Genomic DNA, 25,469 nt, shown 5'->3' on the forward strand with positions numbered 1-25,469 from the left:
GCAAAAGTTTTCACATACACGTGCTATTCAAAACCCAATATTTCTGAAAATATAGCTTCCACTGTCAAATAATATCAGTAGTCTGTGCACAAATGTATTAGCATTATTTCAACACAGTTCTATGCATTTCTTACAACTTTCTTTTTTTTTTTTGGACAAAAATGGCCACTCATTTGACCCCCTAAATAAATTTTAGCTGTGTTTTGACCCATATTGTAAAAGAAGACTCCACTCAGTACAGTCTGTACATGTCTCTGTAGCACTACTAGTGGTGAAAATGTCATATAAGTCATCGGCTTTTAAGGCATTACAGCTGTTGTTTTAGCTGTGGTATTACACGAACCATTGTTATACAGGAAATTAAAAGTGAATGCCAGTGCATCCATCATTACCCAGCTCTAATAACTGTAGAAAAACAGTCAAGAGGCATAAATAGTGGTCTGCAGGAGGCATCCACTGGTTTGCATTTTTACAGCAACATGATTGAAAGCTGATTTGGTAATAATGTAAAATGGTCTTGGAGCCTGGGATGAAGACCATTACTCACTGTGGTCTGGTTTACTCAACTGTCCCATGTAATAGACTAGATGAACCCTGTCCCAGTCATCACTGACATGTCAGCAGGCAGCATTTTATAGAGACGAAAAGGAAACTCCACCTAAGCTGGTCCAAGCCTTATATACTGTATAATGGCGCTCTCTATTGCCTGTAATTCCAGTCCAACAAACTAACAAACCCTGCTGGCAGACCCAAGCTATAATCATGTCTTAGAACATTGTCACTATATCACCACAGCGTTGGTACCGTGCCTCCTTTTTAGCCAAGTATGTGTTGTCTTGTCTACTCCTTTATGACCTTTTTCTGTTTTGTTGTCTGATGTATTTTTGTTAACGATCAAGCGGAATAGAGCGTTACATCAAGCTAATGGTATCCCCACCATGCAAACATGATTTCTCGAAAGCATCTCTGAAAAACAGATGTTAATTTCAGGAATGTTGTCAGGACTGCACAGTACAAATATCCCATTATTCCTACTCACAAGTGATTAGGATGATGACAGAATAAAAGAATTACCCAGCTGTGATTGCCTGGCAGGATGTGTAGTCTGGATCGTGTAGCCATACAGTTGACAGGGTGTGTTGGACACTGTACAAGACTGATTAATTTACCCAATTTCTACATTTTTTTCCCTTTAACCCATGAAGACCCAGTGCTACTTCTGTGGTAGTTCCCAAATAATTTTTTCTCTTTTTTAAAGGAGTGATATTTTGCATTTTCAAACATTTTTCTGTGGTCTACATAAATTGTAAATACTCTGCTTGGGTCTGAATTCTTCATTAATTCAACTCCACAGGTCCATCTTCAACCCTATTTCTGAGTAATGACACCAGAAAGGTCATTTTGAACGCTGGCCCTTTAAATGCACATGACACACCCCCTTCCAAGTTGTTGGCTGTGTTTTCTGTCCCGTTCAGCCACTCGTGTTCGTTAATACAACCAACAACTGAACATTTTAGGTAATCGGCTCGAAGTTTGGACATATTTTCAGTATGGACTACAACCGCTGCTGCTGGTAAACAGTTATGGTGTATTCGGAGAAATGTTCGTCGGAAGTTTTGACCTTATATGTGCAAATGTCGTAGACGTAACAAATTAAGCAAGAATTAAAACGGATTGTAGAAATCCACTCGATTTTTTGCCGGAACAAATATAAAGATAGCTTTTCAGCACCTGGAGGGTTCAAATTCAAACTTTTTGAACTATTAGGGCCCAAATACGCAAATAAATGTACCAAAGACTAATAAAGTGGGTTTAGCAAAATATGACTCCTTTAAGTGATTTATCACCATTTATCATAATATTATCCTTTCAACGAAAATCAGGCATTTTCCGATATTTATTTCAGGGATCATGTACTTTAATCATCATGCTAGAATTATATTTGAGGGTTATCATACCAAAATACAGAGAAAAGGGACTTTTTCAGGAAAATCGTATCATTAACTGAACATAAACCAAGTGTGTCCATTAACTGTCATTGATTAAACTCCATGGGTTTTACTGGTGAATCAATGTTGTAGAAGATGACAGTGTTTCCATGTTCACTACGGAGCCTCTGAACGTCCAAATGGGTCATATCTGACAACCATGAAAAGATGAAAAACTGTATTTTACACCAATTATTGACATGTATTGATAGGATTAATGGATCAACAGGTATTAAACATTTTAGATCAGTAGATGCTTTTGATCACTGGTGTATATTTGGGTCTTTATGGGTTAAGTAATACCAGAAATAGCTGAAAGGAAATAATCATTCTCCAGTGATTATCCATACCTATAAAAGCACTACACGACTTATAATTTGTTTGTTATCCCTTTTTATTTCAACAGTATGCATAGTTGATTTTATGATAAAAATAATAAAGGTCTCTTAAGCCAAAATGACGTGAAACGAGAATAAAAAATGACTTCCTGGCTCAATGCTGGTGACATCATACCACATCCTAAGCCTTTAGTGCCTGTGGTTTGACATGTGTAATTGAAAACACAGCCCTTTTCTGCATCTGCACTACATGGCTCATGTATTATGGACTCTGGTGTGTTTTATACATTATGGCCACTTTGAAACGTCACTTGGAAATAAACCCTCTCGCAGTGAGACATGGGGGTTTTCTAGTCTCTAGTTTCGTGTGTCGCCGTATCTTTTAATCTGGTCACTAAGGCTAATAACAAACACATGGAGCGCTCACCTAGGTAAGAACAATGGTATTTGGTAGCTCAACAGGAATGTCTGCGTGTCTAGAAGTCTATGGCTTTTAGGTATCAAAAGTGTGACTTCTGTGCCAGGGCTCCTTGTGGTTACATTAAAATTCTGATGCATTCTACAGCTGGAAAACACTGGGCAGCACACTTCTATGTTTAGAGCTCAAGGCTGAGAATTGGGTTACGTACGCATAGGCTATGTGAAAATTCAATTGTAATGTACTTTACACTTATTGGTCTACAAAAAGAGATTAATCTGTCTTGTGTCAACATTTAGACTTTACAGTTGTGTAGATCTGTGGTCTTAAACTGTATTAGGTAATTGCCTTTCTGAAGCTTAACACTTAATCCAAGGAATTAGCATCGTCTTTATCATAATGTCAGGAAAAAGTCGCGTGCCATGTGCTGTGAAAGCAACGTCGTAAAGTGAACTTTGGTTTATATACTGGATCGGAATCACGCTGATGAATATTATGCATTTTTCCTCAATGCTAGACCATGTCCTTTTCTTTTTACTGTTTTCTGGAGTGGAATGCTGACATGTTGATTTACAAAACCACTTGGTTTCTCATTCCTCTCCGCTTACATATCACATCCAGTTAGTTAGGTGCTTTTTTATGGAGGAGACAAGCCTTTAATTTACTGACAATTTCCACATCTTTTTAAGAATTTGATGTCCTATCACCACTGATTTAGGTAACCCTGCATTTCGTGAGCAAATAGAGCAAAAATAATCCCCCTCAGGGTTTAATAAAGCTCTCTAAATCTTGAATTTCATAAAGACTCAGTAATCTCCCACTGTTGTCCGTCTGCTATAAATTTTGCTGTGTAACCCGCCTTAAAATGTTTTTACAACCTTCCCTTTTAGAGGAGGTTGCAGCTGCATGGGAAGGCTGTATTTTACCATGAGTAGGGTTCTGCTGTATAGTCTGGCCTGGCAGCGCACATCACTGTAAAAGGTTCCACACAGCTTAAGTGCCAAAGCCCGTCCATGAAAAGTAAATGCCCCAGAGTCTGTTAAACTAAGCACATCCCAACTATTTTTTTGCTGCTTTCCATGTACATTGATATTGATGGCTCTTGTTATTATTACAGATGGAGGATAAAGGGAATGTATATACCAGAGGTTGCACTAGATATTGTTATTGTCCTTCATTTTGACACACAGGGTCGTAAAAATTCCATCACAACGCATCATTTACCGTCATTTCAAATTAAAGATTTTTAATGATACTGAGACACATTTAGTAGTATTTAATGTTCAAAAACATCTCAATGATGTAGCAACTGTAGTTACTGCTGGCTGATAAACCAATGTGATATCATGATTCGCATAAATATACACGCCACTTTTAATTGGCGTGTTATCTGTACACATTATAAGCTTTCCACATGTATGTTCACGCCATGTCAAATACCACGCACTGAGGGGTAGGGTTATATGAACTGGAGATCTTGGCGTAAATTGACATGCCATCAAATGGTGTTGAACAACACATGAAAAGTAGAAAATGCATACGTATAGCACACCAAATGCCATATGAACTGGCGTATTACTTGTTTGTCCTTCATCCTCCACCACATCAGTCCCTCTTTTTTCACAGTGTTTATCAATGCTATCACATTTACTGGGCTTTTTACTGGCAAAGTAGCATAGAATTTTGGCTAAAGTCAGCTAAACAACGAGAAAAGACTTGACAATGACTGATCAATATGCACACTGACCCCCAGCTGGACAAGGGGTCTACTACAGGAGAGCTAACAGTGAGTCATTTGAAAGAAGTAACGGTGTTGTATTCAGCGTAGTTGTGAACGGTGGTGCTGTTCACAGTGTTGTGTGAAAACTCTCTTACCCTCAGTATTTTAACCTGTCAAAATGACGGATGGCCTTCAGGATTTTCTGTCATCTTTAAAAAAAAATCTGTCAATGACGGAATATTTTTGGTTAATGCAACCTTTGGTATATTCTGAACTGTTAAAAGTAAATCCACTTTTTAGTTGGACTTTTCAGAACAGTGGTCATACCAAAGTAAATTTCCAGATTCAGAAAACTGCTCTCAAGAAGTGGAATTAGAGCATATAAGGCAACAGTTTACCCTATTAACTGAACTTCATGCACTTTCCCTGGCCAGACACTTCCTTATACTTTTTTTCTGAAACCGGGGAAAAAAAATGCTTATTTATTTAGATGACCAAAATAGAAAGAAGAACAGTTTGGGTTCAGTGTGTCGTGGAAGAGGAAAGATCCTGTTATCCTCATGTTCAAGACCAGGCCGCGTTCCCATGATACCACTCTCTGTTCTGTAAAAAATGCTTACTTAAGCTTAGCCCCAGCCAGCGAGTCAGAACTTTTGCTCATCCAAGTGTGAAAGTTTACCTAGACGGCTGAGCCCCATGTGGCAAAGAAAGAGGGAGAGGGAAAAGACCACTGGGCATCAATGCCTTTCTTGGAGAAGAGTAATGGACTTACTGTACTGGCCTGCATTCCTTTCTTCCTGTGGCTTGTTCGTACCGAGCTGACAAGAGAACATGTAATGTTTGCGCTGACTAGACACCCAATCTCCAAAATCATAGCCCACTAAAAGGCTCCAGTTTTGTCATGTGCCTCAGATATGGGTCATTGTTAGTGTGAATGCAGTGTGTACATTAGAAAAAAAAACAAATCAAAGGTCTTGACAGTTGGCCTAGAGTTCACCTTTGTCACCACACAGGAAGGTAGATGTTGATGGAACATATTAGCCTGTTAATCTGACATACTTACAAAGGATCACACTGTTACTAGTGTTAAATTATCCGACTTCTGAGGTGGGGCTATCGCTGTGAAGGAATTTACCCTGCAAGTGATGTTGGGTAGTATTAGCATGGTGGATTTAACTGCGGTCGCCCCTATTACAATAATTCATCCCACCACGGTTTGATATTGAAATGAAAATATTTCCATAATTCTCGAGCTAACATATAAGGAATAGATTGTTACATTTGGCTCAGTTGCTTTGACAAAGTACTTGTGTAAATCAAGACTTAGGGCCGAGTTGGATGCCTGCAACCGGCAGCTCATGGAGGTGAACTTGTTTTATGCTCCTGCACATTTTTACGCTTCTCTTAACTTTAATGTGATGTTTCAGGCCTTTCGATGGGATGAAAGTATAAATGTAGTGTCGAAGTTAAAAGTTTATAGAAGTGAGAGAGTGTACAGGAGCTTTTGTTGTTGTTTCCTCGGTTTACCTTTCTGTGTGCAGTAGGGATGCACCGATACCGACACCAGTATCAGGTATCGGTCCGATATTGAGCGCTTGTACAGGGTGACACAAAAAAACGGGAACTTTTTAACAATCCAATAAAACCAAGAGTGATGGAAGAAAAATATTTTATTCATAGTAATTGAAACCTTAAAACATGCCATTTAAGAAACAATGATGGAATTTTCATTTTTTAAAAATTACAGGGTGACCCAAAAAAACGGGAATTTTTGAAGTGTGTATTGGCAGACATGAGCAAGTGGCAGCACTGCGAGACAGTGACCTTGAACAAGTAAACACACCCCCATTTTAGTAACCATTGGCGGCTGTGCGAGAATTGTTCGGTAACCGTGTGATCTCAAGATTCGGTAACGTTCCCTGGCCCCCTAGATCGCCAGATTTGTGCGTTTGTGATTTTTTCTTGTGGGGCTATCTCAAGAGTAAAGTGTACACGACTCAACCAAGAACTCTGGATGAGTTAAAACAGAGAATTCAGGATGAAATTCACAGTATCCCAGCTGAGATGTTGCAGTGGTCAATGAGGAATCTCAACAGCAGATTTCAAGAATGCATTCGTACAGGAGGACGCCATCTACAGGAAGTAATTTTTTTTAAAAAGGAAAATTCCATCATTGTTTCTTAAATGGCATGTTTACTATGAATAAAATATTTTTCTTCCATCACTCTTGGTTTTACTGGATTGTTAAAAAATTCCCGTTTTTTTGTGTCACCCTGTACTTCTACTCGTAAAAATACTCTGATACAACCACACTTATACCATTTTACGGCAGCATGATATTCACAGTGCAGCAAGTACAGAGCGGAGGACTAATGTCAGCAGTGTGGACATTTTTCTAAATAACCGACGGTGAAAAAAGTAACGCTGACTGCAAGTTACAAGACACAGATGGATACGGCTCAAGTGTTCTGTCTGTTTTCTGGGAGCTAGCAGATGCATACCCAGAGCCAAACAAAGATCATCATATTATCTTATATATAAGGTTCTGTGCATACCCATATGGAGAAGCAGTACCACCGGGAACCGTGGAGATACCGGATATTTTCAAAGAGTGACTGTGTGAGTTAGTGGAAAAACTACTGACACATTTATGACAGCTACCCTCATCAATGTCAATATCAACATTAGTATCCACATTAGTATTACTTATTATTACTGTTGTCGCCAGGTTTGTTATTATTATTATTATTATTATTATTATTATTATTATTATTATTATTATTATTATTATTATTGACTTTCTTCTTCTTCTCAAAAAACTTTGGGGCGGCCGTGGCTCAGTTGGTAGAGCGGGTCGTCCAATAACCGAAGGGTTGGCGGTTCAAATCCCGCTCTGTCCTAGTCAGTCCGTTGTGTCCTTGGGCAAGACACTTCACCCTCCTTGCCTCCAGTGCCACCCACACTGGTGTATGAATATTCGGTGGGGGTCGGAGGGGCCGTAGGCGCAAAATGGCAGCCACGCTTCTGTCAGTCTGCCCCAGGGCAGCTGTGGCTACAGATGTAGTTTACCACAACCAGAGGGAGAATGTGAGCGCGAATGAATAATGGGTCAATAATGTGAAGCGCTTTGGGTGTCTAGAAAGGCGCTATATAAATCCAATCCATTATTCTTCTTCATGGTATTTGTCCAGTATGGTTAATTAAGAGCAGCGTCCTCTGGTGGATTACTTGAGAAACACTTATTCTAATGCATTAAATGTCCATAGCAGCACTTTGTTCCAGTCAGATTAATGACAACAATAAAACACCTTTTCAAAAGTAAGACCAGTAAGAACTGTAATGGTATTATTAAGTACTCATATCGGGACTCGGTATTGGCAAGTAATCAAATGTAAGTACTTGTACTCTGGAAAAAAGTGGCAGTGTGCAGAGATTCTTACAAATATCTCTAAGTGGTAGAAAAAATAGTACACAAACTCCTGCAGGTTGAAGCGGACTAACTGCACATGTTAAGTGCCAACAGACTAAAGAATGACTATAAATGTACTTGAACAGTTGTGCTAGGCTAGCAATATTATGTAAGGCTCTGTAAAATACCGTACTTACTCAGTTCAATTACAATTAATTTTAATGAAGATTGAAAGTCTTAAGTTTCAGGACATAAATTATATAGTTTTTCTAAAAAGCATTTCATTGACCATATTAAGATAATAGTTCTATGGGAGGCATTACAGTTTCTAGACACAAGAAAACATGACCACCTTTCTATCACATATCTACATACTGCAATATTGTAGATACTGTGATAGTCCTATTCAGAGGCCACATATAACTTAATTTTAGTATAAGAACAGGTTGTACCAATGAAGAACACTGTTTGAGATAACATCACTAAATCATTTACAGGTTGGAAAGACGGAGAAACCAAGAGTAACTTGGCTCAGATATTAATGCTCCAGGATAAGGCTGAATGATTTGCCAAAAAAAGTTGTATTATTCTTATTATTTTTGACAGATTTTGTGATATGAGTCACAGTTTTAGGCAGAATAGTCATTTCATCTGATGGTGAGGTGATTATTACTTGGGTCTATATCAAAAAAATATGCTCATTTACATCTGGAGAATATGATTTATTAGCAGGATGTCTCTACGGCAACAGAAACACAGAAACCCTCATTTATAATCAGATATTGGTTGAACTTCATCCAAAAAAATTGCAGCTGCGCAACATCCAAGTTGCAGGTTTGATCACATGTCAATCTGTTCAGTCCACCAGTGAAACACAACTCATGAAATATGACTGTGAGCAGTATGTCTCTGAGTGAACAGGTCTTGAATTCTAAGACTGCTCCAGGATATTAGATGATTTGTACTTACTAGACGTTGAGACCTCTTCGCTGACCTGTAACACGATGGTGTTGTTTTAGAGCAGAATGCAAAAATGTAGCTCCAGTCTGTTGCTTGGAAAATATTGTGATGAGCTGATTTCAAGAGATTTCCCAGTAAGATGTGAAAAGAACAGAAGAAAACTCAAAGAAACCTGTCGACAACCCCTGAGTTTAGCTTGACTTCAACAGACAAATGGCTCTTTCTTAAATGTGGCAGGTCATAATTCTTCCTGTGACACTAAATGTTGTGAAGACAGTGTTGAAACATCCAGGTCAAGGTTACCAGTCATAGTTCAAATGAGGCCACTCAGAGTCTTTAGGGAGTTGTTTCCAGCAGGAATGTTGTATGGAAAAGTATGAGAGAGACCTGCCGAAATGTGTAAAAGGAAAGTGCCTGTCTGGGTTTCTTTCAACGGGTTTGAGCCCAGAGGCGGTATTTTAATATGAGCTTTCTTGTTGGGATGCACTTTTGCGGTCTGCATGTTTACGACAGGACAAGCATGTGTTCCGATAAGGTCAGGGCAAAGTCACAGAGGGAACAGTGAGGTTAGATGTCCGTCTATTTCTTCCGGACAGGAAATGCCTCCCTGACATCATAGACTTGTGCAAGAACACAATGAAAGCACAAACCAGTGCACAGTGAACATGTCAGGTCAGTGTACGAGGGGGGGCTGAAAAGTTCATAGTTTGACTAAGAAGGAGTTATTCCACAGTAATGAAACTTGGCGTACATTAAATTCAACCTCTCCTGATACTAACTGCATGGTTTCCTTCCAGATAAACCCACACTGGATAAATAATTTAGGACTTTGAAAAGTAGTACCAGAGACATTTGGTGAACCATCCGTGGCACAGTGGTCTTATCAAATGCCTGCAGAAAAAGGGGTTAGCCCCCAAGGACATTCATGCTGACATGGTTGCTATAGGGCACAGGTGTCAAACATGCGGCCCGGGGGCCAAATCTGGCCCGCCAAAGGTTCCATTCCGGCCTGCGGGATGAAAGTGCAAAAATTAACCTGAACAGTCAAGGTTGTCAAAACTCATTTTGGTTCAGGTTCCACATACAGACCAATGTGATCTACAGTAAAAATAACAACACAATAACCCATAAATAATGACAACAACAAATTTTCTTTGTGAAAAATTATGTGGAAAAAATAACATTACACTGTGAAAATATTTACATTTACAAAACTATTCTTTCACAATAAAATGCAAATAAATACATAAATAAAAACAAAGATGAACAACCCGAAATGTGCATTTTTAACAATATTCTGCCTGTTACTAAATGTTTGGTGCATTTATGGGTCCACTGTGATCTGGAGTTGTGTTAATAATAAGAGATGGAATATTGTAGAAATTGTTCAAATTTTAGTTCCAAACTCCAAGATTTTAACAATTTTCTGCCTGTTACCAAATGTTTATGTAACATTGTGTGTAATGTACATGTATAAATAATAAGTCGAGGCATAATATTGTTAAAATTGCACTAATTTTTCAAATGAAATTTGTTTTTTCAGGTTATTCACATCTTTTTTGTAAGTATTTTCATAATTTAATTGTTTTTTTTTTTTTTGGACTAAAACAAAAAGAAAAACTTGGATTTTTCATTATTTATAGGTTATTAAGACATTATTTTACTGGTCTGGCCCGCTTGAGATCAAATTGGGCTAAATGTGGCCCCTGAACCTAAATGAGTTTGACACCGCTGTTATAGGGGATGATGCTCCAGCTTTATCAACTGTGTAAAACTGGGAAGCTGAATTCAAGAGGAGTAGGGAGAATGAGGGGGGGTGAAAAGCAAGCATTTTCATGAAATGTCTGTAGTACTACTTTTCAAAGTCCTAAATTATTTATCCAGTGTGGGTTTATCTGGAAGGAAACCATGCAGTTACTATCAGGAGAGGTTGAATTCAATGTATGCCAAGTTCCACTGCTGTGGAATAACCCCTTCTTAGTCAGGCTGTAAACTTTTCAGCCCCCCCTTGTATAGTCAACTAAAATAGGTCATAGGCATGTTATTATCCAATCCAAAAGTATTACCCTAGTATTACCCCTCCCCTGTATTACCCCAGTATTACCCCTCCCCTGAAGGGGAGGCAAGGTGTATTATTTTTGGTTTGGTTTCTTTGTTTGATTGTTAACACTCTAGCAGCAAAACTATTGGTTGAATTCATACTAAATTTGGTTTATAGATTGCCAGTGATCCAGAATAGATCTCATTTCATTTTGGGAACAGAAGGTCAAAGTTCAAATTTTTTAGGAATTTTTCAAATCTTTTTTTTTTTTTCGTATTTACTTATAATGGTTGAAATTTCAAATGTCTGTAGCAGCAAAACTATTGGTTGAATTCATACCAAACTGGGTTTATAGATTGCCAGTGACCCAGAATAGATGTGGTTACATTTGGGGAAAATTAGGTCAAAGTTAAAATTTTTTATTAATTTTTTACCTCTTTTTTCTCCTATTTGCTTATAATAAGATTTCACATGTCAATAAAGACATCAATTTTGTTTCAATTTACTTCAAACTTGGCACTTATATAGAGGCAATTGATATGCTGATATCAGCACACACATAGACATGATGACATCAACTGGATCGATGTCAAAATAAGATACAATACGGGCAAGGGGCAGGGTTTGTTGTGCCTGGAACCACTTGTTTATGGAATACTTTAAAACAACCACAGATGCCCAAAGTGGTCTATAGTAAAAAATAAAGAACATTATCAAGTACCTAAAAGTCATAAAACACCTAAAGCATTGTAAATAAAATATGTGAAAACTAAAATATTGAGTAAACCACAGAATTTGCATGAGCCAGAAAGTAAAAACACATAAAATCAACATCCTACATGGTGTTGAAAGGCAAAAAAAAGAGAAGAAACTGACAAAATTCAGATCAATCTGTTGAATTCTCAGTTTTAATGGATATTAATATTGAATTTAGTCTATTGTGAAGACGAATAGAAGACACATGTGCTGACAGTATTATTTAATACAAGACTGTAAAAACTAAAAACCTTCTGGACACAATATGTGATGTCAAATCCTTTGTGGAAGTCTTTTTTACAGACTTTCCTTGTAAAAATTGATTCCCTGAAGCAAAATAAATGATTTATTGCCTGCATTTAAGCCAGGAGCAGTTTAATGAATAGGCATTTTACATTCTGCTTAGCTAATTGTTTTGACCCAGACTTCAACTCTGCCACTTCGATAGTCATGTGTAAGGAAATAGGAAGCATGTAAAGCCCTGTTACTATAAAAATCACTTGTTTTACAGATCTACATGGAAAATGTGTTTCCCAGATGTGGGAGACACCATTCCCTCCATGCACTATGCACCATCTATCTCTCAGCCAAGCTACAGCAGAACAAGAACAGGGACACACCTGTGCTCAGAATGGGTTCCCCTGTCCTCCGTGCACTGCGTATTTGTTCCGAAGCCCAGTTTTTTTCGGCGTGTCATCTAATGCTATTCAGTTGGAAGCAGACAGGGAACCATTTCCAACCTGTTAAAGAGACTCTGTCAGAGAGCTGGAACTGCTATCGACAAGCCTGCAGACTAGACTAGGATGAGAGAGCGGCTGTGTCACAGTGACAGGAAATGGAAGAAAAAGGGCCGCGAGTAGTTTATTTACGGATGGGAGGCCGGCGATCTGGATTACTCACAAATAATGGGTCCGTGTGGGATCAAGGCTATTACGTCCCTTCAGGCTTAGCTCAGTTTATCCAGTATTCCAGTGAGGTTCGACTACACACAAGTACAAATCAAGTACAGTCAGGTCCAACATTTACAGTATTCTTCATGTCCAACACGAGCCCTTCACTGCACCTCTAGGACTTAATACTAATACAGGGTTCCCGTGGGGTCTTAAAAAGTCTTAAAAGTCTTGAATTTACAAATCTTAAAAGGTATTAAATTTGATATGGTAAGTCTTAAGTTATGTTGCCATAAACTTGTTTGCTGTGTTGTGTTTAAATGTGCCTGGGAAATATCCAAGCTGCAAAGAAAGAATCGTTAGGTGACTCAGTTTCCACCCGTTCCAACCTGACAATTTATATTGAAATTAGGAACCGACTTTGCAGCCCCCAGAGAGAAATGACTCAGAATGGTGTGAATCAAGGCACTGGAGTAAATACATACATTTTCCTAAATTCTAGGAGTCACAAATTTTTGCCAGTATGGCCGCAAAATAGGCTGTGAAATGGGCATTAAATTCTGTCTAACAGTCTTAAAAAGGTCTTACAGAGTCTTAACTTTAACTTGTAGAAACCTGTAGGAACCCTGTAATACTAAATCAGATCTTTAGCATCATTGAGTAAAAATTCCATTATGACTTTTCAACATATTGAAATTCAAAGGGTGTCAGAGCAGGGTTCCCACGGAATCTTAAAGAGTCTTAAATCTTGAATTTACAAATCTGCATTGAATACCTTAAAAACGTCTTTAAAATGTATCAAATTTGATATGGTAAGTCTTAAGTTATACTGCCATGAACTTGTTTGCTGTGTTGTGTTTAAATGTGCCTGGGAAACTTCCAAACTTCAAAGAAAGAATCGTTAGGTGACTCAGTTCCACCCGTTCCAACCTGACAATTTATTTTGAAATTAGGAACCGATTATCGCTAACTTTGCAGCCCCCGGTGAGAAATGACTCAGAATGGTGTGAATCAAGGCACTGGAGTAAATAAATACATTTTCCTAAATTCTAGGAGTCACAAATTTTTGCCAGTATGGCTGCAAAATAGGCTGTGAAATGGGCATTAAATTCTGTCTTAGTAGTCTTAAAAAGTCTTAACTTAAACATGTAGGAACTCTGTAATACTAAAACAGATCTTTAGCATCATTGAGTAAAAATTCCATTATGACTTTTCAACACATTGAAATTCAAAGGGTGTCAGAGCAGGTTTCCCGCAGGATCTTAAAAAGTCTGAAGTCTTGAATTAATAAATTTGCATTTAATACCTTAAAAACGTCTTTAAAATGTGTTACATTTGATATGGTAGGTCTTAAGTTATATTGTTTGCTGTGTTGTGTTTAAATGTGCCTGGGAAATGTCCAAGCTGCAAAGAAAGTAACGTTAGTCGACTCAGATCCAACCCAACAATTTATATTGAGATTAGAAACTGATTATCACTAACTTTGCAGCCCCCAGTGAGAAATGACTGAACAGTACGAATCAAGGCGTTGGAGTAAATAAATACATTTTCACTTAAACCTGTAGGAACCCTGTAATACTAAAACAGATGTTTAACATCATTAGGTAAAAATTCCATAGTGACTTTTTACCATAATGTAATTGAAAGGGTTCAGGGGTCATGAACTCCTGCAGGCTATAGAAAGTCTACCCACAACACAGATTTTGGCTTTTTTCGACAGCTAGAGGTCAAAGTTTTTGCAAGAAGAATGAGGATTTGATTAAACCACTAGCATTAGTTCGACGCCTGACAATCACTGATATATGATGTGTATAAAAATGAAGCACTCTTCTGGGATATGAAGAGGATACATATAATTTTGGTTCCTGATTTTGATTCAACATTCCCTCTTTATGCATCCATGGTGAATTTTCTGTTACCACTTCATAAACACATTATTGGTACCTGAAATGTGATACTTCTTTATGTGCACGGTGAGGTTTGTACTGCCGCCAACAAGAGAAATAAGGAAAGGAGTTCAGTCTGAAAGCAGATTTGCATAAAAATGAAACTCTTTAAATGATGGTAGGCTTTTGTACTCCTACGATGGAACACCAGCTGTTTAATTTTGTTCTGGAGCTCAGACATTTTAAGGCCTTCATATGTGGTCTTCCAAAGTGCGCTTGCCAATGTCCAATAAATAATTTACAAGGGTCTAGTGGAACATAGTGTTGAATATTAAATATAAAGCAGATTGGTCGTCAAAACATTAAAAGCAGGATTAATACTAAAGTAGTCCAATAAAACAATATTAAAGCGCTATTAGCTTTTTTGTTAGTGTGTTTATCTACTGGGGCAGAACAGTTTGTTCAGTCTGATGACAAACTCCTATCACTATCTTTCTGAGACAAAACTAAATGTCCATGCTACACAAGGTTATAACACTGGTCAACAACAAATTTATTGCTTAAATTTTTTGAGCTGATTTAGGATAATTTTGGTGTGCTGAATCCAAAAATCACATTAATTTTGCTCGATCAGGTCAACTTTCTGAACTATGCTACATATTGGCTTTTTAACATTTTTGCTTACACGTCATATGATACAAAATTCTTTCACATTTCTTGCAATAAACGAGTTCTGAAGATTTCACTTTTGCCAATTTATGATTAATGGTTTTTTTAATATTACAGGTGAATGAAATGGCTTCGACTAGAAGATCTTGCAAAAATAAGCCTGACGTATTCTGCTACATCTGCAGTGAATACATAATAAATAATAAATACATCCTGTTACAAAATGATTTTTTTCTTTTAAAACCTATTTTGGGTGAGAACTATATAAAAAAATCAACTGATAAAGTCACAACAATGTAATCAATTTTGTGAGAAGATCAAACTTTTCAAAATCAAATTAGCAAAAAAACCTGACCTGATTGAGAAAAACAAATGTCATTTTTGGATTTAGCGGTGCAAAATGATCCTAATTCAGTTGAAAAAACTTGCAAAAAACATTTTTTTTTATACCCAGTGTAATCGTTAACGAAAACTAACGAAATGACGAAAACTAAAATTGAAAAAACATTTTTGTTAACTGAAATAAATAAAAACTCAAATTAAAAGAAAAAAAACATAACTGAAACTGTATTTTTACGTTTTGTGTGCTTACAAAACGAACTAAAATGTATAAAAATTGTATAAAATTCCCTTAGTTTTCGTCTTTGTCAAAGTTGATATAGGATAGAACATGTGAAAATTTCATCTAAGATCAGCGGTATAAGAGAAATATAGACGTCTGGAGGCCAACGGTGAAAATATGGAAAGTTTCAGTTTCGTTTTCATGTAAGTGACGTTGTGTATGGATCGCACCCCCACCTACATTACCCCCTCCAACCTGCTATAGGGAATTTATCCATGGTACTGTACATATGCTTGTGTCTCTGTTTAGTCAGAGCCACCCTAACCTGACCCCCAAATAAAGTGTCCGGGGTAACCTCACTTTTTTCTTTGAATAGGATGGTGAGGAAGATAAAATACACTGAACAAAAATATAAATGCCACACTTTTGTTTTTGCTCCCATTTTTCATGAGCTGAACTTAAAGATCTAAAACTTTTTTTGCATGCACATAAGGTTTATTTCTCTCAAATATTGTTCACAAATCTGTTTAAATTTGTGTTAGTGAACACTTCTTCTTTGCTGAGATAATCCATCCACCTCACAGGTGTGGCATATCAAGATGCTGATTAGACAGCAGGATTATTGCACAGGTGTGACTTAGGCTGGCCACAATAAAAAGCCACTCTAAAATGTGCAGTTTTATCACACAGCACAATACCACAGATGTCACAAGTTTTGAGGGAATATGAAATTGGCATGCTGACTTCAGGAATGTCCAGCAGAGCTTTTGCCTGTGAATTGAATGTTCATTTCTCTACCATAAGCCATCTCCAAAAGTGTTTCAGAGAATTCATGAAGAAGACTGTGCGAGGAAAATGGTGGTCACACCAAATACTGACTGGTTTTCTGACCCCCCTGGACCACCCAATACAGTAAAACTGCATATTTTAGAGTGGCCTTTTATTGTGGCCAGCCTAAGTCACACCTGTGCAATAATCCTGCTGTCTAATCAGCATCTTGATATGCCACACCTGTGAGGTGGATGGATTATCTCAGCAAAGGACAAAGGAGAAGTGCTCACTAACACAGATTTAGACAAATTTATGAACAATATTTGAGAGAAATAGGCCTTTTGTGTTCGTAGAAAAAGTTTTAGATTGTTGAGTTCAGCTCATGAAAAATGGGAGCAAAAACAAAAGTATGGCATTTATATTTTTGTTCAGTGTATATGAAAAAACTGAAACTAATACTAAAAGTAAGCATTCAGAAAAAATGACAACGAATAAAAACTAGCAAACCTGCTCTAAAAACTAATTAAAACTAACTGAATTAGAGAAAAAAAAAAGTCAAAACTAAATAAAACTAAACTATAATTAAAAATCCAAAACTATTGTAACCTTGATGCTACATCCTTCTTTTACCTCACAATCACAAACTGCAGCCTTTCTAACCAAGGATTTCCACTGCCGGTTTGATAAAAAAATAAAAAAATAAATAAAAAGAAACAGAACAAGTGGAAACTAGCTCAGAGGGTGTAGTCCACCTCCACGGAACATCACGAGGCAGTAGTGCTAATTTGTATTTGGTCTAACCCCTTCTCAACCTCAGCCTTCAGCGCTCATGGCCACTGGAAATGTCCTGGAGTTATGTGGGAGATCTTTTAACCCAGAAAACCTTCTATGAAAATATACTTCTGTTTTTGCATCAAATTAAAACTCCAGTAAATGCGGCTATTTAAGACGTAGGTTTAAGCCAACCCAAATAGTCATAGTTTAAATTTCTGAGCTGTAAATTTAGAGTTTAAGTATATTTTGTTCAGCTACAAGACCGTATCCATACGTCCCTATAATTTGTCCACCAGGCAGATATGTGATGACTCTATGGAGATTTTTTTTTTGTTTGTTTTTTTCAGAGAAACTGCTCGTCCTAACTGTTGCAACAGAGGAGACAGATGGCTTCCGCCGCTTTATGCAGTCTGCAAAATATTTTAACTACAATGTGAAGGTAAGATTGTCATCTAATACACTGCAGCACAAACACACACACACAACAGCCAAGCGCTTAACCCTTTCATGCATGAATTATGAGAACCTTAGTCAATATTTTTTCTTGAGTGATTTTATTCCTCTTTAGGCATGAAAAAAACAATGCAATTGATTTTTTTTTTTTTTTTTTTTTTTTTTATGAACGTTTTTTTCCAGCAGTTACAAAAATGTCCACTCAGCTGGACATCATGCATTTAATTTTTGAAGGAAAGGAACATGTATTTAAAACCCATCATCAGAAAGTTAAGATAAGATAAGATAAGATAAGATAAGATAAGATAAGATAAGATAAGATAAGATAAGATAAGATATACTTTATTGATCCACCAAGGGGGAAATTGAAGTGTGTACAGCAGTGCAAGACAGTATGCATCAGTACAATAGAAAAATAAAGAGATAAAAATATAAACAATATAAACAAGTTTGTTAAAGTGGCTAAAGGGGCAAAAAATAGCAATAATAATAAGAAAGTTATATACTGTGTGAAAACTATGACATAAAAACATTTTAAATGCCGCTAATCTGATGTTTTCTCACATTTTAACATACTCTAATGCTGGTTATTACTCACTTCATGGAGATAACATGCAAAAAAAAAAAAAAAAAGATTGATTTTTAATTTATTTACACTAAAACATGCAACTGCAGATCAGGTTTATCAAGAACAGCAAAGTTACAGCAATGGTATGAATTGCAGTGTTTAGGATGATGCATAAGCGTCCTCTGTGTTGGCTGATATCCAAATAAATCAACAAAACTCATGAATGTACAAGAGAATAGGTGTAGAATAACTGTCCACTGTAGTGACCAGTATGCATGAAAGGGTTAAACATACTTTCTAAGATGGATTAGACTGGTTAAAGTAAATTAAGTGCAGAGTTGGGAATTCATCCATCTTATCGGGACACTCCTCAGTGTGGGCCCAGAGTTCTTCTACATTTTATTTTGAGCCAGCAGTTAAAAAAGAAAGAATTGGCTTGATAAATGTTAGCTTGATCCCTTTATTTCTCCGAAATTTGTGCCCTTCTCACATGTTTCTTCTTCTCTGATTGTCTATTTGATCCAACTGCACTAGTCTGAGTCATTCTTCCAAACTACTCCAAAGTTCCCAGCAAGAAATCTTTCTAAATTATATGCAATGATTCCAAATTCCTGCTAGCTTTTCCTGGTTTGTATTGTTCCTTTAGGCTAGATTTATACTGGACCTGCAAAGAAATCTCCAAGAGACCACATAAGTGAATAAAAAAATGCATGTTAAATGGGAAGCAAAGCCTGCACACTGACCCAACTTTAGTGTTACAGTTACATGAACACACATACGCATCGTCATGTGGACATATAAACAGACTTCCCAGATATATACAGTACCTACTAGGCCTGTAACGGTACACATACCGAACTGAACCGTTTCGGTACACACCTGTTCGGTTCGGTACACAGCTGTACTGAATCGGCACAGTATGTTGAGAAAAAGAAAAAGGAACGAAAGACGTTGTTTGATGCAGAACTTTAAATTTGCGCAAGATCCACACGGACATATTGAAGGACGCGCACATTGACCGGAAATACAAAATAGCAGCTGATATAAGGTAAAAAAAAAAAACAACAAATATGATGTGAACCTGGAAGGAAGAGACTGAAGACCCTCCACCATCATTACAGTCCAGTTTGGATCAGTTCAGGTCCCGGTGAAAGACAACAACGGGGAAAGAGACAGTGATAAGATGGTTGTTGTTGGATGTTTGGCCCTTAGGAACTACAGTAGTTCTACAACACTTACTCTGTCTGTCTGTCTCTCTCTCTCTCTCTCTCTCTCTCTCTCTCTCTCTCTCTCTCTCTCTCTCTCTCTCTCTCTCTCTCTCCCGTACACTGTATAATAGAGGAATAGAACCCAGGAGTTGGACGTTGAAAGTATATAAAGTTTCACTTTCATTTCACGCCAGTTAGTTATGTTAGTTATGGACCCCCCATCCCCGGCTCCGACCAAAAAAGAAAAAAAGACAAATCGCACTCTGCACACACGCGCGCACGTACGCAAAGTGGCCTAAACAGTTTGTTCTCTGTCCTAAAATAAATAATTTGGTTAATTTTTTGTTGTTGAAGTTGCTCTTCAGTTTGTTTAAAGAGAATACCAGTTTGTCCTCTTGTTAATGTTGCACTTCATGTGGAATTTTTTGGGTATTTTTATGCAGATTGTGAACTGACAGAACTGTGATTTGATTTTTGTTGTTTGTTCAAAACTACCTTTCAGGGAAAAGTGCAATACTAATGTTTAAAATACATTTAGTAATATTAATAACTGATTTTATTTTCTATTTGATTTATAGCAGCAGAATTATATTCCTTTTTTTCTATATTCTATGGGAAAAATGTTTTTAAAAATTCATAAATGTATTAAAGACATTTTGAGGGGTTTTCTTTCTTCCTGTACCGAACTGAAAAAAACACGAACCGTGGCTTTGAAAACCGAAAACGTACCGAACCGAAAATTTTGTGTACCGTTACAGGCCTTGTACCTACCATGTACAAGTGCTGGGCTGACATTAGGTTTGTTGGTTTAGTAAAGTTATAATGATCACACATGCATTTCTCATTCTCTGGGTTAAGTAAAAACAAAAGTTTCAGGGAAAAAAACAGCTTCTATACATCGAAGTGGTCGTATTTAGTGTGACTTCCCTTCGTACTTACCATACCATACCATACCATACCATACCATACCATACCAACTTTATTTATAATGCACTTTAAGAACTTTACAGCTGGCCAAAGTGCCGTACACCAAACATAAAACAAGGGATTAAATAAGTAAATAAGTAAGTAAAACTAGTGATAACACAGGGTGTAAAGCGGGCTAAGAACAACAAAATACAACCATCATAAAAACAAAGACAAATTAAAATCTGATAAAAACAGCATAAAAAACAGACATGTCACTATTGCGTATCCTAACATCCAGGGTGGAGGGGACCATCGCTATTTTTACCTGAAACAAATATACTTGGTTTCATCATTACTGACAACCAGGGTCCAAAACGAGGGCCCAGAACCAGCTGATCCAAAGTGGATTTACAGTAGACCGTGGACTGACCCCAGTGAATATATGCATGATCTACTGGTACTGAGGAGATTTACTGAGTCTAGTTCAGATCAAATACTTTATGCAACACAGATACTACTGCTGTGGATGAACAGAGTATGACTTTACTCTGGTAAATTCTGATATTTTCACCAGCTGTTTTTAAATTACATTATTCTTTTAATATTATGGCTTTATTGTCGGAATATGACGACTTTAATCTCATAAACAAATGACATTTTTGTTAAATTATGAGGTTTTTCTAATAACTATGACTTTATTCTCATAACATTGTGATTCTTTTTGTATTCGACTTTATCATAAAATTACGGGTTTTATGTCGATATTTTATGACGTTATTCTCGTAGTGACAAGTATTTTTATTTTCTCATGTGGCCCTAATACTCTGTCGTAGCTTTATTCTCCAGTTCCCCCGTATTTGAAAAACTGGGTTGGCCTCAGTTTCAGTTAGTTTACTAATCATGTAGGAGCACAAGGTTCAGAATCACAAAATGAAGACAAAAACCATGAAAGATCTGATCATGAAACCAAGAGCTTTACTAAGAAGTAACGTTAGCCGAAACAATATGTCATTTAAGGTCTGATTTGACCCAAAAATACAGTATAAATTAATGTTAGCTGACACGAAACGGGATCCACAAATCTAGGTTTGGTTTCCTGGATTTGTGGATCCATCTAAGTCTCTTTTCTTTGTCTTTCGGTGTCTGTAAAACGATAGCTCCGACTGCTTTTCAAACTTGTTCATACAATCAATCGCACAACAGCTCTGCCCCATTTTTCATTAAATATTGTTCTTAAGTTTAGACGGTATTGAAGCCAACGCTGTCACTCATCTCCCTCTTTCTGCCACTCAGTGGGCGGAACCGCGGTGACTTCCGCTAGCGGTGACATCACATGCATACTCTCTGTACATACAACGCTAGTTTGATCGTCAGTCTATAACCAGAGCTGGTTGAAGACTATATCTTGCAAGTCTCTAGCCATAACAAGTGTAGGTAGCGGGCTAGTGCTCGCTAACTAAACCAGAAGCCATTGCGGGGATGTAATCATTAGTGACTTGTCTGCATATTGCTGTGGGTTAAATACCAATCTTTGAGAATTTAGTCTTTTGTGTTTACCGATGAATCGATTACACTGGTCTACAAGGAAAATGCTTCCAGAATAAAAGTAATGAAATTTTACCACATGAGAGTCACGGATAAAGAAAAATCAAGTCAAAAATGCTGGTTGGCTGAACTTTCCAAGATACAGCCTTGGGTCAAAATGTGAAACTCAAGAATTAATGAGAGAATGGGTTTGACTCAAAAGGAATATTTGTCTCAGAGCTACAAGATCTACTTCAAAACACTGTCTGCACATTAGAATACATTCACTTTACAGGTTCTATTTAGTGGGAGATTTCTAAAACTATTATATAAATGTACATAAACCAATATATATGTGTAATAACACTTAATCATACACCTTGAAAACATCAGCAAACCGGCATTTTTGTAATTTATTTTCCAATCAATCTTTTTAAAATATGTAACATTTAGCACATTTAATGTCTGAAGCAAATCATGTCTAAAAAATTGTAGACCAGTGTTAGTTATTAAAATATTTAGAGATGAATCATTTATTAAAATCATCATTAGTTGCAGCCCTGCTTCATGCACCTTTCTTCTCATCCTGATGAACTCATCACTCTAGAACAGGGTCAATCTGGACTCATCAAACCACGTGACCTTTTTCCGTTGAAACACAGCCTTTCTTTCTGATTAGCTTCTTTAAGTGGTTCTCCAAAGGTCACATGGCTGTTTAGTCCTGATCCGTTGGGTTCTGTTCATGTTGTACATGCAGAAATATCCTCTTATTTTCACTATTAAATATAGCCATGACTTCCAGTGTTTGTTTTTTTTGCGATTTGATTTCATCAAATGTTTAACATTTTTTCCCGACCACATGTCTTCCTCAAGGATGATGGTTCAACACTATCCTTCCAAGTTTTAACCCAATTTTGTAGTTTCAGTGATAGCCTTAGTTGTTTTCTTCTTCCTGCAGGCCAATAATTTAACTGTTTGAAAAAAAAAGAGTTATATCTTTTCCACAACCATGTGATATATATTCTGACATGGTTGTTAAAGAAATGAGGAGCTTCTCACTGCATCATTTAGGGTTTAAGAACTTTGCAGCTAAAGCATTTTCATCACTGCAGTAATTATCCAATGGAATCCTCCTGCCTATTTGCTTAGTTAAACCCAGGTTTTTTTGGCCAGGCTGTGTGTTTGCAGAGTTCACTCAGTACATCAGGGAATGTGGCCCATGTTGATCAAAACGAAGCAAGTCCGACGCTCTACCTTTGCTCTTGCTTTGTACAGGGTGGGGAAGCAAAATTTACAATGAACATTTAGTTGTTTTTTCTCAGCAGGCACTACGTCAATTTTTTTGAAACCAAACATATATTGATGCCATAATCATACCTAACACTATTATCCATACCTTTTCAGAAACTTTTGCCCATATGAGTAATCAGGAAAGCAAACGTCAAAGAGTGTGTGATTTGCTGAATGCACTCGTCACACCAAAGGAGATTTCAAAAATAGTTGGAGTGTCCATAAAGACTGTTTATAATGGAAAGAAGAGAATGACTATGAGCAAAACTATTACGAGAAAGTCTGGAAGATACTATTAAAGAAGAATGGGAGAAGTTGTCACCTGAATATTTGAGGAACACTTGCGCAAGTTTCAGGAAGCGTGTGAAGGCAGTTATTGAGAAAGAAGGAGGACACATAGAATAAAAACATTTTCTATTATGTCAATTTTCTTGTGGCAAATAAATTCTCATGACTTTCAATAAACTAATTGGTCATACACTGTCTTTCAATCCCTGCCTCAAAATATTGTAAATTTTGCTTCCCCACCCTGTATGGTGGTGGTAATGGCTGATAAAACCAGGATGGCTGTTATCAACTTGATGGAAAGGTAATGAACGAGCCAAACAAGAACCCCCAAGATTCTGGGGTAGATTCAGGAGTAGAGGTGGATCTCAGTATTTTTTCACTGGTTCTTTTTTTTTTTTTTTTTTTTTTTCTGGTTTTTTTTTTTTTTATACTTTATTTTTAACAGATTTTACATTTTAGAACAGACAGTAAAACAAAAAAGTAAAGACATACGAAACAAGAGACGTCAACAAGCACAGACAGGGCAGTATCAAAAATTAAACTACAACGATAAAAATGTGGATCAATGAGTCACAATGTTATCCCATCATAATAAGAGGGTTGAGTTAGTTTGGATATTGTCCAGATCATTCAGATATATTCTCTTGTTGCGTCCAATCATGTCCCATAAACCTGCTGATATAATTTTTCACTGGTTCTAATGTTGCCCAAAGTGTGTCGGAAGTGTGTTTTACCTCACTACCTTTTGGTAAATTTCATGTCACGCTTATTTATTTCTCGTTTGTGTTTTCTGTCTCAGGTGTTGGGGATGGGAGAAGCATGGAGAGGTGGAGATGTGGGCCGGTCCATCGGTGGGGGGCAAAAAGTCAGACTACTGAAGGAAGCCATGGAAGGTCTGGCCGACCAGGAGGATCTTATTGTCCTGTCTGTGGATAGGTATGTGTCCTAAAATGAATTAATAGTCAATAGGTGGATCATGGAATATAACTTGTGCATTATTTTTGATACAAAGATCACACACGTATTTCAAAATAGATAAATGTGTCACAATCTGAAGATAAATAAATATATTACCTTAATGGATGTGGTTTCTTTTGCTGATACCCAAAATCTCACTTTGATGATTCGGTTTTGACATGAATTATAGCAGTCTTTTTCGCAACAAGAAAGGGATGCAAACCGCCTCTAATTGCTGCATAGATGAAAGAATTAGAAATGAAACTAATTGTCACAAACACAGCCTGTAATAAGTGCTCTGAAAGTTCTGCCTCCTCAGAGAGAGGTGTTTCTGCACTTTTATGTAGCGCCGAACCGCCCCTCGTGCATGCATCAAAAGGAGTTATTATAGAGCTTTGCCAAATACATGAGGGACATTCTCACTTGCAGGTAGCTGAATTACAAGTTTTCAGAGCCAATGGAAAGTTTCACCAAGGTAATGTGAATGGTTTAGAGTAATGACAGGATTGGAAGCCATATTTCCTTAAATAGAGCATGAGATAATAATACTTAACCTACTTTGTCATATGACGGATGAGTGCTATAATTGGTCTGTAAAGTCGTCACACCCTTAAAACAGGTAATTGGACTGTATTTTCTTCTTTTAGAGGAAGTGACTGTCGTATAATAACCTGCATAGGTGATTGTGATTTGAGCAAAGTTTTTTATGATAATAATATAGTCTTGCAAGACCACCTTAGTGTCCAAACTAGGCCTGGCTAATGAGTTTTTTAAGTTTTTGCATAGTGCAGATTCTTAAGCATCTGTCTGCACTCAAGTGCTCGGTTTTAGTCTATCGTTACCTCGCAGAGTTTGTGTAACCAGTTGTTTTTCTACTGCTGAAGAAATAATGTCATGACGTGATGACTGCAGACTGTGAGGAGTTACTGTAAGTTCATGTCCGAATCTGAAATGAATCTGATTTATACAGATGCTTTAGAAATTACGTTACAGTGTAAAAACATGTCTGATTCATTATACATTTCCTGACAAATTAGTCCCAATCTGTGCAATTAATGGAAACACGGCAGCTGTTTTCGATGCACGTGCA

At 37.2% G+C, this 25,469-nt stretch overlaps 1 protein-coding gene across 2 annotated transcripts in view; it reads left to right on the forward strand.

Annotated features, from left to right (window-relative positions):
- The window catches only part of plod2 (procollagen-lysine, 2-oxoglutarate 5-dioxygenase 2), a 58,011-nt gene that overhangs the window by 9,744 nt on the left and 22,798 nt on the right, over positions 1-25,469 (forward strand). For both annotated transcript variants that reach the window (XM_030123563.1, XM_030123564.1), the window contains exons 2-3: positions 17,530-17,621; positions 24,222-24,358. In XM_030123563.1, the coding sequence (XP_029979423.1) occupies positions 17,530-17,621; positions 24,222-24,358 (229 nt within the window). The remainder of the gene's footprint in view (positions 1-17,529; positions 17,622-24,221; positions 24,359-25,469) is intronic.

Source organism: Sphaeramia orbicularis, chromosome 20 (assembly GCF_902148855.1).
Source record: "Sphaeramia orbicularis chromosome 20, fSphaOr1.1, whole genome shotgun sequence".
In the NCBI taxonomy this organism is placed as follows: domain Eukaryota; kingdom Metazoa; phylum Chordata; class Actinopteri; order Kurtiformes; family Apogonidae; genus Sphaeramia; species Sphaeramia orbicularis.